At 41.7% G+C, this 15,140-nt stretch overlaps 1 protein-coding gene across 1 annotated transcript in view; it reads left to right on the forward strand.

Moving 5' to 3' along the window:
- bcl2l11 (BCL2 like 11) overlaps positions 1-14,788 on the forward strand; it is a 40,406-nt gene extending 25,618 nt beyond the window's left edge. Inside the window, exon 4 of the mRNA XM_071538662.1 lies at positions 9,204-14,788. Coding sequence (XP_071394763.1) covers positions 9,204-9,362 — 159 coding nt within the window. The 3' untranslated portion in view covers positions 9,363-14,788. The remainder of the gene's footprint in view (positions 1-9,203) is intronic.
- Positions 14,789-15,140: the final 352 nt, after the last annotated feature.

Consider the following 15,140-nt stretch of genomic DNA (forward strand, 5'->3'; position numbering starts at 1 on the left):
GCGGGATGTTCGACTTCCCCGTCTGACAAGTTTTGTGAATCGAATTCACAGCGGAATTTTTATTAGTTGAGGCGAGCTGTAAATTTTTAGATTCATGTCACAATTCCCAGACTGTAAAGACCACAGATGAATACCGACCAATCAGACTGAATACTGCTGAAAAACTAGACTTTAATCCCTTTGAGTGATTGAGTGGTTGGTTGGTTGGCTGTCTGGTTGGCTGACTGGTTGGTTGGTTGGCTGGCTGACAATTATTTTTACTGCAAAAGACCAGCATAAACATTATACCAAAATAACAATAAGATACAATACACTTTTTTAGGCATTTTGTAAGGAAAGAAACAAGAACCCCCCACACACACACACACAGGCAACTGACTGACTGACTGGTTGGTCGGTTGTTGTTTGACTGACTGACTGGTTGTTGGTTTACTGTCTGGTTGGTTGTTTGTTGGCTGGGCTGACTGCTTGCTTGGTTGACTGACTGTCTGGTTGGTTGGTTGGTTGTTGGTTGACTGACTGTCTGGATGGTTAGTTGGTTGGTTGGTTGACTGTCTGGTTGGTTGTTGGTTGGCTGAATGGTTAGTTGGTTGAGCGACTGTCTGGATGGTTGGTTGGTTGGCTGACTGACTGGTTGTTGGTTGGTTGGCTGACTGGTTGGTTGGTTGACTGACTGTCTGGTTGGTTGGTTGGTTGGTTGGTTGGCTGACTGTCTGGTTGGTTGGTTGGCTGACTGGTTGGTTGGTTGACTGACTGGTTGGTTGGTTGACTGACTGTCTGGTTGGTTGGTTGGTTGGTTGACTGACTGTCTGGTTGGTTGGTTGGCTGACTAACTGTCTGGTTGGTTGGTTGGTTGGTTGGTTGGTTGGCTGACTGGTTGGTTGGTTGACTGACTGTCTGGTTGGTTGGTTGGTTGGTTGACTGACTGTCTGGTTGGTTGGTTGGCTGACTAACTGTCTGGTTGGTTGGTTGGTTGGTTGGTTGGCTGACTGGTTGGTTGGTTGACTGACTGTCTGGTTGGTTGGTTGGTTGAATGACTGTCTGGTTGGTTGGTTGGCTGACTGGTTGGTTGGTTGACTGACTGTCTGGTTGGTTGGTTGGCTGACTGGTTGGTTGGTTGACTGACTGACTGTCTGGTTGGTTGGTTGGTTGGTTGACTGACTGTCTGGTTGGTTGGTTGGTTGGTTGACTGACTGTCTGGTTGGTTGGTTGGCTGACTGGTTGGTTGGTTGACTGACTGGTTGGTTGGTTGGTTGGTTGACTGACTGTCTGGTTGGTTGGCTGACTGGTTGGTTGGTTGACTGACTGTCTGGTTGGTTGGTTGACTGACTGTCTGGTTGGTTGGTTGGCTGGGCTGACTGGTTGGCTGTCCCTTTAAAGTTTTCACTGTTTGTTTTTCTCGCATGTGTGTGTGTGTGTGTGTGTGTGTACACATGGTGGTGGTGTGCATGTGTGTGTGTGTGTGTGTACACATGGTAGTTTGTGTGTGTGTGTGTGTGTGTGTGTGTGTAGCAGAGTTAACTGATGTTAGAGGCCTGGGAGTTGCCATGATACCAGCAAAATGAATTGTGGCAGCAGTTTTCCTGTCATCAGCTGAGTGAAGGGTCATTTGAGGGAAGAGTTCAAATGAGGAAACTCTTAGAGGATCATCAGTGTGTGTGTGTGTGTGTGTGTGTGTGTGTGTGTGTCTTCATCAGCCCCAGCTGTCATTTCCTGGTCCTTAATCCAGAGGTATCAGGTTAAAATCTGGAGTGTGTGGTGAAGCTGTGTCTGGCTCCATGTCAGCTCTCCGCCTGCTGCTGGTTAGATCAACACATCTGCTTCTGATCGGAGCACAAATCAAACCTCGCATCCAGATGGTGAAAGTCTGAGCAATCACCCAAATAATAGACTAGTCCCATTGTTTAAAGGGAAACTTTGACATTTTGAATCTTAGTTAATTATTTGTATTCCCAGAACACTTTTGAATCTTTTCCTGCATACATTTTCTTTGTCTGGGCATGTGAACTGGGAACCTAGCTACTAAAAAAATCCTTCTACTACAATGGGCTGTTAGCATTAAAATTTACAGTCTTTTTTCAGTGTGGGATGATGGTTCACCTAATCCATTCAAAACCCCCCACTGTGACATTTGCAAAATGAATGGCTGTGAATCTGAAAATGAGGCTTTCGTCTTTCGTAATGCCTGAAAAACTGATGAGGTTTTCATCCGGCCATATGACTGCTGTACGCATCCTGCAGCTCACACTCAGAGGCTCGTCATGCACTCACTGTCATAACTGATTGAGTGGGCAGTCCACTTCCCTTTGTATTTTTTCTTTATTTAGACAGTAGGAAGTTTGAGAGACAGACAGTCAGACAGACAGTTAGTCAGACAGACAGAGATGTTGTAAATGATAATAATATATTTTAATGAGATAAAGTGGATGTAGCACTAAGAGGGTTTTCCCGGTTTGAATTTTACACACTAACCCGGCAGTCTAACTGTCTGCCATATAGGGCTGGGCGATACGGTTGAAATCAATATCACGATAATCATAAGGATTTTTTTCGATATCGATATATATGACGATATGGCTCACATAAGCGAAATCACGTTAAATAATCAAATTAATGTTCATCATATTGAACCGAACGGTAATATTTGGTGTGATGTCAAACTAAACTGAAATTTTGTCTGAGTTTCTAAATAAAATTAGCTTGTTCTCATCAGTTCAGACAGCAGAATTGTGCGTCTCGATATCCCAAAATCACCATATCATCACAATATAATCCCACTGAAACATGATAAACGATAATATTGAATTATCATCCAGCCCTACTGCCTCTAACCTCCGTTCAAATTCAGTCTATTCAGGCAAAGTCACAGTCCAGCAGGCCAGGAAACTGAAACTGACTGGTTTAAACCCTCAGACCAGCTGAGAAACTCTGAGTGGAGAGAGTTAGTATAAGACTCTCCTCTTACTGGGCAGCTCCCAGTGCCACCAGTAACACTGTGGTTATACTGGGCAGCTTCTGGTGTGACTGTGAAGCAGAGCGGTGCTGACGAAGACCATGCATGCTCCGCAAAAACCCCAAACCCCTCACTTAGATAAATAATAGTTAAAAAAAAAAAAAGATTACCGGATAGATAAACAAGTTGAAGTTGTTCTAATGAAAGGAGGCTTCAGCGCGTCGCTTTTGTCTCTCGGCTCTTATAAATCTGCCAAGCCGGTCCTTCGCCTCACTCCACAGACTGCACACCGTCTGTCAATCAAACCATTACCGCGGTTCATGAGGTGAGGAGCGAGCGAGGAAACGCTGCCAGCTCAAACCACAGCGCTCGAGTCTGTCTTCCAACGCTGCGAGGAGGAGAGACAAAGCTCCGCTCTGCCATATCATTAACAGATACTCTGCTGCAGGTAATAATTAAATTTGTATAATACTTATCTTAAAGTTACAAAGTAGGGTTTGCCCTATTTTGTAAGCAGATTGTTATAATTATGAAGCGGAAGCTAATGGAGCCATAAAATGTCTGTTTGAGCTTTCACACCCATATGAGCAGCACGTCTTGCAACATCAGAAAATCACAGAGAAAAATCATAAATCCACCAACTTTGTTCACAAAGTTGCTCTAACATTCGACTGTCAAATCCAACTTTCTAGCCGAAGCCAGCCGGAGGAAAGCCGAGGCTCTAATCTGTGATGTCATCAAACGACACCCATGGGAGAGAGTGTGCGCTGGCAAATGAAAGAGGAAAGTGAATTAGTGGCTTCAGACGGTGTTTGTCTGAGCTTTTACACCCACAGGAGTGTGGATTGATGATAGCGGCAGGAGTTCTGGAGATGAAACCGGATCCAGAAAATGACAAACATGACTGTGTTTGGAAAGTTGCTCTTCGATCCGCTGACATCAAGAGAAGTCCAGGCTCAGTTTTAGCCTGACAGAGACTCCGACTTCAAGTAACCGCTGCACTGTCAGCTACTTCCTCCTCTGTTGTCTCCTTGCTGGTGGGTCTGAAGCCCCGGGTGTTCATCCAAACAAAGATATGCTCATGACTGATAGATATGCAAGATATGGTAATGGGTGAATTACCATAAATATAGCTAGCTAGCCAACTAGTTTGTGAACTAGATTGGGGGGTGTCCATGATCAAGACCGCGCCCCTTACTCAAAACCCAACCTGTCTCTCTGCTGCATTGCATTCTGGTCTCTCTCCTGCTCCTGTGGGTGGAGAAATGGGTCTCTCTTCTTCTTCTACGATGGATTTCTCCCTGTATGAGTGTTGAACGTCTCTCGGTGCAAAATGGCGGCTCTAGAAAAAGCCCTCGCTCTTTGATTCTGAGGGACTGACACCAAAACCTGACGTTTACCGCTGATGTTTTACATCCTGAAACATTTTCTCATAACTCAAACTCCATCTTAGCTGCACTGGAAATATTTCAACATGACATCACGTCGTTTACGTTTGGCCAGTTATCCACTGGAATAAGAAAAATACACCAAGCAACAAAATGGACTCAGGTGATGTCAGGTACATCACGAATAGCTAGTTTTTTTTTTAACAGTGTTTTAGGATGGATTTTTCCTTTAAGTTAGTCTTTTTTGTAGCTGAATCATCAGCTTTTCAGTCTAGCTCTTTTTTGGGTCACCAGGTTTTTAAACCAGTGACACTTCTGCAAAACAGACCAACTTTAGCTATTTGCCCAAATACTCTCTGCTTGAATCGGTCAAAATAAGAAGCAGAAGTGTTCAGTTATGTTTCCCATTGGTTGACAAACATAAAGTCAATCATAGTCAATCAGGTCAGACACTTACTGGACCAAATGATGGACTCCTATAGTAACTAGCAGGGCAGGTGTGCAAAGAAACATTTTAGTACCGCTGGTTGTCTAGTTCACTGTCAGACTGGGATGCAGTGTTGGATTTCAGTACGACTGTAGTTTAGTTTTTGGTGATATCCATCCTAAATTAGGATTCACCAAAGAGTTAAACGGTCTTCCCCTCACCTGTTTCCTCCTCGGGCGTTCGGGGTTTCTGTGGTTTTTGGCTCGTTTATCGTATAAAAACCACACAGCTTTGATATCCCTCTCGCTCTCGTCCCTAAAGATCCTGTTTTTCAGAGCACAGTCTGGGCCCGAGGGCAGAAGCCTTACTCTGTGCCAGTCTGTGTCTGGACGGCATTGTACGGTCCATCCGGCCTGGCGGAGTCTGCGGGGCTGCGTTCCAAAACAAGATACCTATCCGCCAGTGGAAAACAGTGATTCCCGCTCTTGTAAATGCTTCGGTTTCTTTTTTTAGCCTTTATTTATCTGGGTAATGATGGACAAGGATGTTGCTCCTAGTCAGCGGGGCGCTCTGCTTCACGTTCACACAGTTTCATGCATTCACACCTGAGAGCTGCTCAGTACAACCACAGCCTTCTTCTTCTTCTTCTTCTTCTTCCTCTTGTTTTTTTGCTGTTTACTGTATGTTTTTTAATTTAAACATAATTTAAACTCCACCAAAGACAGTCTTTTCCCCAGCCTGCTACCCCAATACTAGTATTTTTCCTTGCAAGCCTGGATTTCAATGGCGTCTAATAGGGAAAGTATGCAAAGTGCCTTGCTCAACGGTCGGCACCTAAGCATTAGTCATTCACTTTCCCCAGCCAGATGTTCACCCACCTTCTCCCTGAGGTGCTGGTAAAACAGCACCCGTAAAAACTGTAGCTTCGTCATAGATCAACTTTCAGTTATTATTTTTCATACTGCAAGTAAAACCAGTTGGAGCGAACGTTCGGAGCGTTTGGCATTCATGCTTTTGCAATTTTCGCTCATCAAACCAGTAATGGAGAACAGGTTTGAGAATGAGTAGCTGGTTCTGTAGATTTGCATTCTGTTTGGGGCAACATGTGTCCATCAACACACTGCAAAAAAAATATCCATCTTAGCAAGTCATTTAGTCTATTATTGAGTCCTGAAGTCGTAATTTTCCTAAAATAAGCGCAAAAATCTCCAATGGGGTTTGATAATTTCACTTGTTTACAATGCAAATGAACTAAAAATCTGCAGAATCAAGAGTCATTTTCTTGATAGCAGTGCAGCAATCTATTCTGACTGGTTTCAACAGACTGACACTCATTTCTAGAAAACTCTCCTCACTGCAGAATGTTTCTCTTGGTTTAAGAAAAATAAGATTTGAAGGCTTAATATGAGACTAAATGGCTTAAGATGGACATTTTTTTTTGCAGTGCAGCCATGTGTGACGAAGAAAGTGAATCCCTACCCGGTCACGCACTGCAAGTCACTCTGAATAAAACCATCAGCTTAATGCCCAAACTAGACTAACCCTAACCCATTCACATCTAGAGAGATAGCTTTAAACCTGCAGTGAGCCACCGAATGCTCCGCCCCCTTCTCTCTTACAACTTTAATTTGATTGGTTGAAAATGTTTTATTGCTGTTTATTGCTGCATCCCAAAACATTGCTCTGAGATCGACCAAAAATATAGTTTTAGTTATAATTTTGGATGTTTTTATAGTTATCGTTAATAGCGAGAACATAGACACTCTATTGCCTTAGACCGATTTAAATCTCTTTATAGTTATAGTTCTCTTTATAATTATTGTTCTATTTGTGACACAGTACCATGAATAATCAGATTAAAGTTTAAATAGTTTGACTGAAGCATTTACTTGATTCAGAGTAACGTGATTTCCCACAACAAACACAGATTACATAGATTCATTTGAAAGTTGGATTAGTTTACTCAGCGAAGGACATGACTCTCAATATCAGATGAAAAATGTTAGAACATTTAATAAAAAAATGTTTTGGCATGCTTTGTTAATCTCAGTGAGCACGTTTACATACAGGCCAATACTCTGATTACTGGGAGTAATCAGCTTAAGGCAATATTTAAACTATTACAAGTTTTGGTTCAAAGTAATGCAGTTTCTCTAATAAATCGGTTTACATGGATTCATTTAATAATCGGTCTAGCGCTCGCCATGCAGTTTGCTTTGTAAATACTCATGCACACATTGGAGAAACTGAATACAACTGGGTTAAGGTGTTTAGATGTTTAGATCAGTGATTCTCAACCTTTTTCATATCAAGGACCCATAATTTAGTCCACATTAGAGCCACGGGCCATGGAGGGTTTTGTCTCTCGAACTCAAATTCTCTAATTGCGCTAGCCTCTTGTAAATGAAATAACAGTGAAGTTTAACAGTTGATCAGTTGTTTGCTGGGGACCCCATGGAACCCCCTCAAGGACCCCTGGTGGTCCCCGAACCCCACGTTGAGAACCACTGGTTTAGATGGCCAAACAAACGGAAAGACGGAGCAGAAATCTAAGTGTGTTAATGAGGTTATGCTTACACCGATAATAAACTTACTCTGATTAAAGATTACTTGGCAGTTTCTGTATTCAGATTGCCTTCCTCAGGTTTAGATTGTGTAGTTTCCCTTGCAGCTCTTATAAATGTTTGTCAGCGAAAGTGGAGTTATTAGGTACTTTTAAGTAATTTGTTCAAACGCCTCACTGCTCAATCCCCCTCCCCCCCCTCCACCCACACCCCCCCCACACACACCCCCCTATTTTCTTCAGGAACAGGAACCGTGTTTATTGCGGGAGTGTTTCCTCAGGCTCGGGGGAAATGCCCGGGCGCTCCTGTTGACCGGCCGGAGCTCTTATCGGCGAGAAGCTGCTGCTGCTGGAGCAGATGGAGCGAGGCCAAGGTGCCGGGATAGGAAGAAGAAAAAACGAAACAAAATAAAAAAAACAAAAACAGAACACCTGTTTCAGTCGACGACGTGCCAAGTGTGTCTCAGCGTTCAAAATAGAAACGCTGAACTGAACTGAACTGGGAGGAGAGCAGGGGAGAGAGGGAGGAAGGAGAGACGAGGCACATTAGAAGATTTTTACAATCCTAACCGAAACTACAGCAGCTGGTTTCACCGATTAGCTCCTCTCTCTCTGCTTGAAGCTGTGCTTATCAGTGAAATCAGCTGGTGTAGTGTCTGGTTGGAAGGAAAACCTGCAGAGTATCGCACACTGACCGGTATAACTCAAGTGGTGCTCCCTGCAGAGCCAAATGGGTGGAGCTCGACCTAGTCCAGCTCCACCTCTAGGTCCAGCCGCACCCCAGGTCAGGTCCAGCCCCACCCCAAGTCACTCATACAACTTGATAGCGCTAAGTTCAGTGAGCACCACTTGGAAAGATGCAATTGGTGCTCACTGCAGAGCCAAATTGGTAACCTAGGTCAAACTTTATTACATTAATTAATCAGATATGATTGAGATTAATTCACAAATAGCCTACATCTTAATGCGGTGGAAAGAAGAAGGCAGGGGTGTACACAGTAATCTCTCACATTGCCTACTTGTAAGTCTAGTCAAGCCGTTTGTCACAGAAACGATGCTGAACATGCTGGTGGTATCATGAAAAATATTAAGAGAAAAGTAAGGTAATATTAGCTATGCCAGCATCTGAAGTTCCATTCAAGTCTTATGGTTACTTTGACCTAACCTTTGCGCGTCAACCTTTGTGCTCCAAGGTCCACTAGTGGTTCTTAAGGTACTTTGTAGAGGTGTGGTACCCGTACAGGTACTCTTTGGTACCTTTTCAAGCGGACTTTTCAGATTTTGTCAAGCCATTCAGAGAGTCTGGTGTTTTCCCACATCAACGGCTTGTTCTCACTCGGAGAAACAAATTGAGCCAATCAAGCGCCTTTGTGGGCGGGGCTAAAGTTTGAACCAATTTTCTCAAAATATTCAAACATAAAATAAGTTAGAAATGCAGTAAGGAAATAGGAAAAAATAACCTTTCAGCCAAACCCGTGTTGTAAGAGAAGAATACACACACACACACACACACACACACGGAGCTAACACCTGGAGAGGGAAAGAGAGAGAAGAGAGGTGTGGCAGGATGCTGGGAGCTATACTGACCTGCTTCCTGTGTTTGTACATTACATGTAAACAGTGTGTGTGTGTGTGTGTGTGTGTGTGTGTGTGTGTGTCTGTGGGTTGAAGATTGGCAAAAGCATCCAGTACAAGGAATGTTTGGTGTGTAGAAAACTTCATGAAATGAGCCTGAACTCTGAAAAGCAGATTGTGTGATGTGGACAGGAATTACGTGAAGATTACGTTTGTTGTGTTTCCCATAAATTCTGTAACATCTCCTCTCCTCTCCTCTCTCTTCTCCTCTCTCCTCTCCTCTCCTCTCTCCTGCAGAGGCTGGCAGCCAGACACGGACAGGTCCCGGTGCCTCCGAACCCGCTGCCGCACATCCACCAGGAGCCCGTCTTCCTGGTCTGCGTGGGCCTCGTGCTCGTCGTGATCGGACGGTTATTGTACTTGCAGGGCGATACGAACACCCACTCCCCGGTCTAGCCTCTGGAAAACCCAGCAGACGTAGCATCATTCCTCTGTAACCGACCTGTGACTATTTTGGACCTATCTTCTTTTTTTCCTTTTCGGGAGATAATTTCGACCCTCGTTCTTGCCCGTTCCCAGAATCAAACCGGGAAGGTGACTGGATTTTCTTTTCTTTTATTTATGTACATATCTTCATAGTTTGGGAATAACTGCTAATTGATGAAGATTATTCCTTAAATGGAATTCTACAACACTTGGATATTTTTTTTTTTTTTTTTTTTGCACCTCTGTTTTTCCTGTACGAATTCTGAGCCCTAGCGATGCCACCAAAGATGGAACTTAGCGCCGGGATTTTGCACTCCGTTCCAGTGCAGGGACATCTGATGATGTCATCCAATGATGTCATCCGATGACGTAATCTGGAAGACGATGCCTGTGGAAATTCAAATGTGCCTTGTACAGTTTCTTACAATTTCTTTTTCTGCTGTTTACCTTTTTTTTTTAATTCCTTTTTCAGCCTTTTTTTTTTTTTTATTGTATTTAGTTTGTGAGGTTCTCTGTCTTTGATTCTCGTTGTGAGTTTTACCTGGATGATCAACTCTGCAGGCTGAGGTTTGTGAAACTTGTTGGGTCCGGCCCTCAAATTTAACTAATTTCACCTTTTCCCCTGGAGGATCCAGACTGAGGAAAACATACTTGCACTCCTGTCATGTGAGGATCCAGCAGCAACAGACTCCCAACAAGCCCAGCTCAAAGTCCAGGGCCAAAGTTCGCGTTTCTACCCCGCATTGGTACACAAGGTTCCTAAAATACAGTCCATTAAAGACTATTACATGTAGGGTGGATATCTGTGTCTTTCCAACAACAGAAATGAATTGAGTAATGATGGTTAAAAAGTCATCAAATTCTCTGATTTATCCAAGACTATTCCATGACATACAATACAAATTTCACAACTAATATTTGTCAGTGTCGATGTTCAAATGTGACTTCTTCTTTTTTTGTTTCAATGCCCCAGGTCTTGTTTTGGCTAGCTCCAGCTATCATTTGGGAAATATGTAATCAGGAAATTGTTATTTGGGTTATTATTCTTTTAAAGGTACTTTCAGCAGATCCACCAAGCAGTCAAGCATGAGGTTTAATACATTTGACCAGTTGAAAAAACGAGTAAGAACAAATTTCTGTGACTTTCCCATAATGTTTTGAATATGTTTTCTCCATTTTACAAGTTTTCAATAACCATAGGAACCTCACTCTACACCCTACTAAAGAGGAATTGTTGCAAAATAGTTTGATTGGTTAATGTGTAAGCTGAACCTCCCTGACAGATTTTACTCTCTCTGTTTGATTCAGTTTTAGACCCAATGATACCAGTCTGTAAATTTAACCCTTCCTCTATGACAGAAAGCCTCTGTGTGTAACAAATGGAAAAGTCCATCTTTACAGAATCACTTTTATCGCCAAATACAGCACATGTAGATTAATTCTTTAAAATAATGGTAAAAATGCATTAAGAGGTTCTATTCACCTCCTTGCTCCTTCCTATTATATTCAGCATTAAAAGCAATAGCTTGGGCATGAATCAGCAGAAGAAGGAGCAACAGCAGAGTGATCCGGCTTATCTGCAGATTTGTTTCACTTGTGAAGAAAATTTAGATTTAAGGACCGGAGCTGTTAAGCAGAAGCAGGAACACTGGAGTGAAACTCAAAGAGCAAAGATGATGAACAAAAATAACATTGAAATTATTGTCATTAAATCAAATGTCAGTTCCAGCTGTCTCGTTTTCTCACCCGTTCCCTTTATGCAATTACAAAGTTTCCCTTAAAATTTCAAAGCATTTCTGATCAATACTGTCTTCCACCCTGTTCCACTTTGTTTCAGCCTCTGGTATTAGCATTAGCATCAGCCATAGCGCCCGGCTTGGACCGAATGTGGCTGGCAGACGTTCGGCTGTTGACAAATTCATGTTATCCTTTTATTAGCGTCATGATTCGACCCCGGCCAAGTCTCCTCACGGCTGCCAGGTCGTTAAACACTCTCAGAAAGCTTTCTGGACAACAACCAAGCTTTGATAGCTGCAGCGTGAGACACAGCTGAACACTGGCTGGCTAGCCAGCAGTGATATGGCTAACAGTGGTGTTATGGGCTCCAAACCCAGTAAATTTATTCTCATCTTTGAACTCTTTAGGCTCATTAAAACATATTGGTACTGCTGTCAAGTAGGAGCCACCAGAAGCCTCTGATCCATTTTGTATGCCTATGAACCAACCTAGCTCATGTTTAATTAAAACTGTTAAAAAAATTAAGAGTCAATAGAAGTATGCAAAAAATATGCAATGCTTCCCCTTTGGATGCAAAAATACACGTATTTCTCAAAGTGATTTTTGCCCAGACGTTTTGCTCCATCCGTTCCGCTTGTTGACTCTGAACAATGTCGAGTGTTTGAAACGGTGAATGGTGAACGAGAATGGAAAAAAATGGCTATTATGCAAGAAAAGCCTTGTCCAAAGCGCCTTACAGTGCCATGAGTGCATAATTTTTTAGCGTGAGTAATTCAAAATCCCAAACTTCAAAGGGTGTATTTTAAAACTCCAATGATGCAGTGTGAATACTGACCAAAGAGAATTGTTAAAGACTGTTGTTTTTGGGTTTGGATGTTACGTTAAGTGAAGTGTTACTAATTTTTGTGCCATATCTTGGTTTGGATCGGTACCTTGCATATTTGGGTTGATTATAATAAAAATCATGTGAGCTTCAGCCAGTCTAGACATGCAAAATGGAAATTTGATTGGTTCTGATACAGTATAGGCAAGATCAACCAATTGCAGTGAAGCAAATTTCAACAATTTGACCCAAGTCTGTACAGTGTGGGTCAATCTAAGGCTGGGATCACACTTAATGCATTGAATATGTTACTCTTCAATGGATGTTCATTGAAATTTAAAATGAGAGACTCTGTTCTCACTGCAGGATTCCATTAGACATGTACTGCCAATGTATTGTAAGTGTCATGTTGGATTTAATCTGTTTATACATTGATAATGCATGCATTAACTAAAACAAATGATTTTTTGCTAGCTCTCTGTGAAGTTTTCAAGGCAAAAACATTTTGTGAGGTGTTCAGAGAGTCAACTAAAGTTTGTGTTGTGATACAATCAATAACCACATGCAGCCAGTTTCATCGCAGTCTGTTGGAGCCAACAGATCCTCTTGGATGTTTGCACACAGTTTGTTGCAACACAAATGCATCACAGATTAAGTGTGACCCTGGCTGATACAGGCAAACTACCTAAACCCACATTTCAGCAAACCTCATCTGTAGAATTTCATGTTTTAATGTTTTAAATGAGCTGTTCCGCCACAAGCTCTCTCTCAGCATTACGTTCATTCTCAAAGTTCCTCCGTTCCTCCATAATAGATATCAGGCTGTCTTTTCAATGATGAAAGATTGTTGAACTTTGTTATCGTGCAGATAAATGGTAAACACATTGTCATGAATTTAAATAAACCAAATGAATAGAAATAAAAATGATTTTACGGCCATGTACAGATGTAGCCATTGTAGAAATCCCTCATTTTACTGCATTATTGCTGCACTGTTGCTCCACTTCAGACAGGACAAAACAGTGTCATAACATTTCGTGAAATGAGCACAAACTCTGAAAATCAGATAATGTGTTGTGGACACAAATCAAGTTTACGTTCCTCCACCATGAAAGAATTACGTGACTCAAGCAGCCAATTGGAGACGCCATTTTAAGCTAACGGTTAAAGCTCTCTGACTTTATTTGTGGTAAAACATTCACTTTTTATTGCAATTAGCGTTGCAGTTTGCCTTTCCAAGCTCAAACAAAACCATCAACGTAACATGAGACTGAACAGCCAATTCTGAGCGGCGGTGTGCTGCGCTAACATCCGGGTGCTATGTTAGTAGACGCTAACGCTAATGCTAACTACTGCAGCCGCGTTAGCATCGTGGCTGTACATTAGCCCGTTAGCTTTTGTGAGTAGTATTCTACAGCAGCAGACACAGCGTTTTATCCCAAGCATCTTACAGTGTCAGGAGAGTCAATAAGCTCAAGCTGGTTTGTTGTGTGACGTCATTAAAAGTGACAAAAATAAGATAAAATTGACAGAGTGCAGTTGCAAATTCTGACTATAGCTCTAAATTATCACACAGCTTTGAGTTTAGGCAACTAAAACAACTTTGGTTAAAGCTAGTTAAGGTTTTGGTCACAGTTAAATAAGAAAAGAAAAGAAAATGAAACCTTCCCTCCCAACAAAAAACTTATTTTAGTGTCAAACTTTCTAGTTTTGTCTCTTCCATGTAATCCTTTCCCGATGAGATTCCCCTCACTTTTCCTGCACGTTATTTGCATTTTAAGACTCATTGCTCATTTCACGATATTTCCTGGGACCCGGCTGGACAAGTTTAATACTTGCAGTTTTATTCAGTCTTATCTACATATTTTGAGAAAAAGATATCTGCAGGATGGATGGGGAACTTTGTTCAAGGCTACCACTAAAAATGAAATAACATGAAATACTTCAGGCTGATAACATACAGTGTCTGTTTGGAATTGTACAGCGTTCAGACTTGTGTTTCTTTCCGGACCAAATTTACTTTGCCTTGCCTTTTTGCGCTGCCATGTCATTCAGAGAGAGTATCACTCTGTCACTGTGTGTTGCTTTCTGGTATTGTGCCATCTGAAACCGAAGACCTCATTACAAAGTACTGTATCACAGCGGCAGAGAGAGAGAGAGAGAGAGGAGAGCGAGGCAGGGAGGAAACTGAAAGATGAATTATCGTCGTCTGAAACTGATATGGAAACCTGGTAAGGCGTTGATTCACCGCCTGCGATTTGTGGGTATTACAGTACAAAAACAGATAATTTGCCTGACAATTCTGTGACATTCAGGGTTTTTTTTATCGACTTACACGGACACCACTGGAGCAGCTTTCGCAATTTGTGCCGAAAAAATATCTGTATTTGTTGTACTTGTGCTCATTGGACTCATAAAAGAATGCATAGCAGGAGAATCATACATGTAAAGTATAAGGAAAAAGATGCATAAGGTGTGTAAAAGAGAAAAAAGTTGATTGGATTAAACAAAAATAATACATAATAGGAGAATAATGTAAGGGGGGAAAAATCTGTTTAGAAGAATATATGGGGGGAATAAGTTGTATAAAAGAGAAAAAAATTATGCTTCCAGTTGGTTGATTCGATTTAAAAAAAAACAAAAAAAAAACACATAACAGGAGAATAATGTAAAGTATAAGGGGGGGAAATCTGTTTAAAAGAATATGAGGAGAAAATTAGGTGTATAAATGAAAAATGTTACGCTCCCAGTTTGTTCACTGGATTAAAAAAAAACAAGAATGCATAGCAGGAGAATAATAGGGACGATAAGGTGTAAAAAAACAAAAAAAAAACAATATATGCTTCCACAGATTCATCCCACCAGGCTTTTTACTCACTACTATCAGGTGTTGTTATTTTTCCTCAACCCCCCCCCCCTGGCTGACCCAGAGTCTGCAGACACCTTGGTTAACTCACGTTTGTTGAAAATACTGTACAGAAATCCATCTGTTGAAGCCCGTTTTGCACTGAGCGCAGAAACAGACAAACTAATCTGATCTGAACGGCTCAAATGACCCAGTACGTTTGTAGCAGAATGTCGTCATTTATCTTTTTTTTTTTTTTTATTATTATTATTGTACACTGAAAATGTAATTATGAACTCTTTTTGTAATTGTGTGGGGCTGCAAATGTAAATAAAGCTTATTT

This window comes from Centroberyx affinis, unplaced genomic scaffold (assembly GCF_046629955.1).
Source record: "Centroberyx affinis isolate AG114_WGS23_722 - 3 ecotype Tasmania unplaced genomic scaffold, CSIRO-AGI_Caff_v1 ptg003325l_1, whole genome shotgun sequence".
Lineage (NCBI taxonomy): Eukaryota > Metazoa > Chordata > Actinopteri > Beryciformes > Berycidae > Centroberyx > Centroberyx affinis.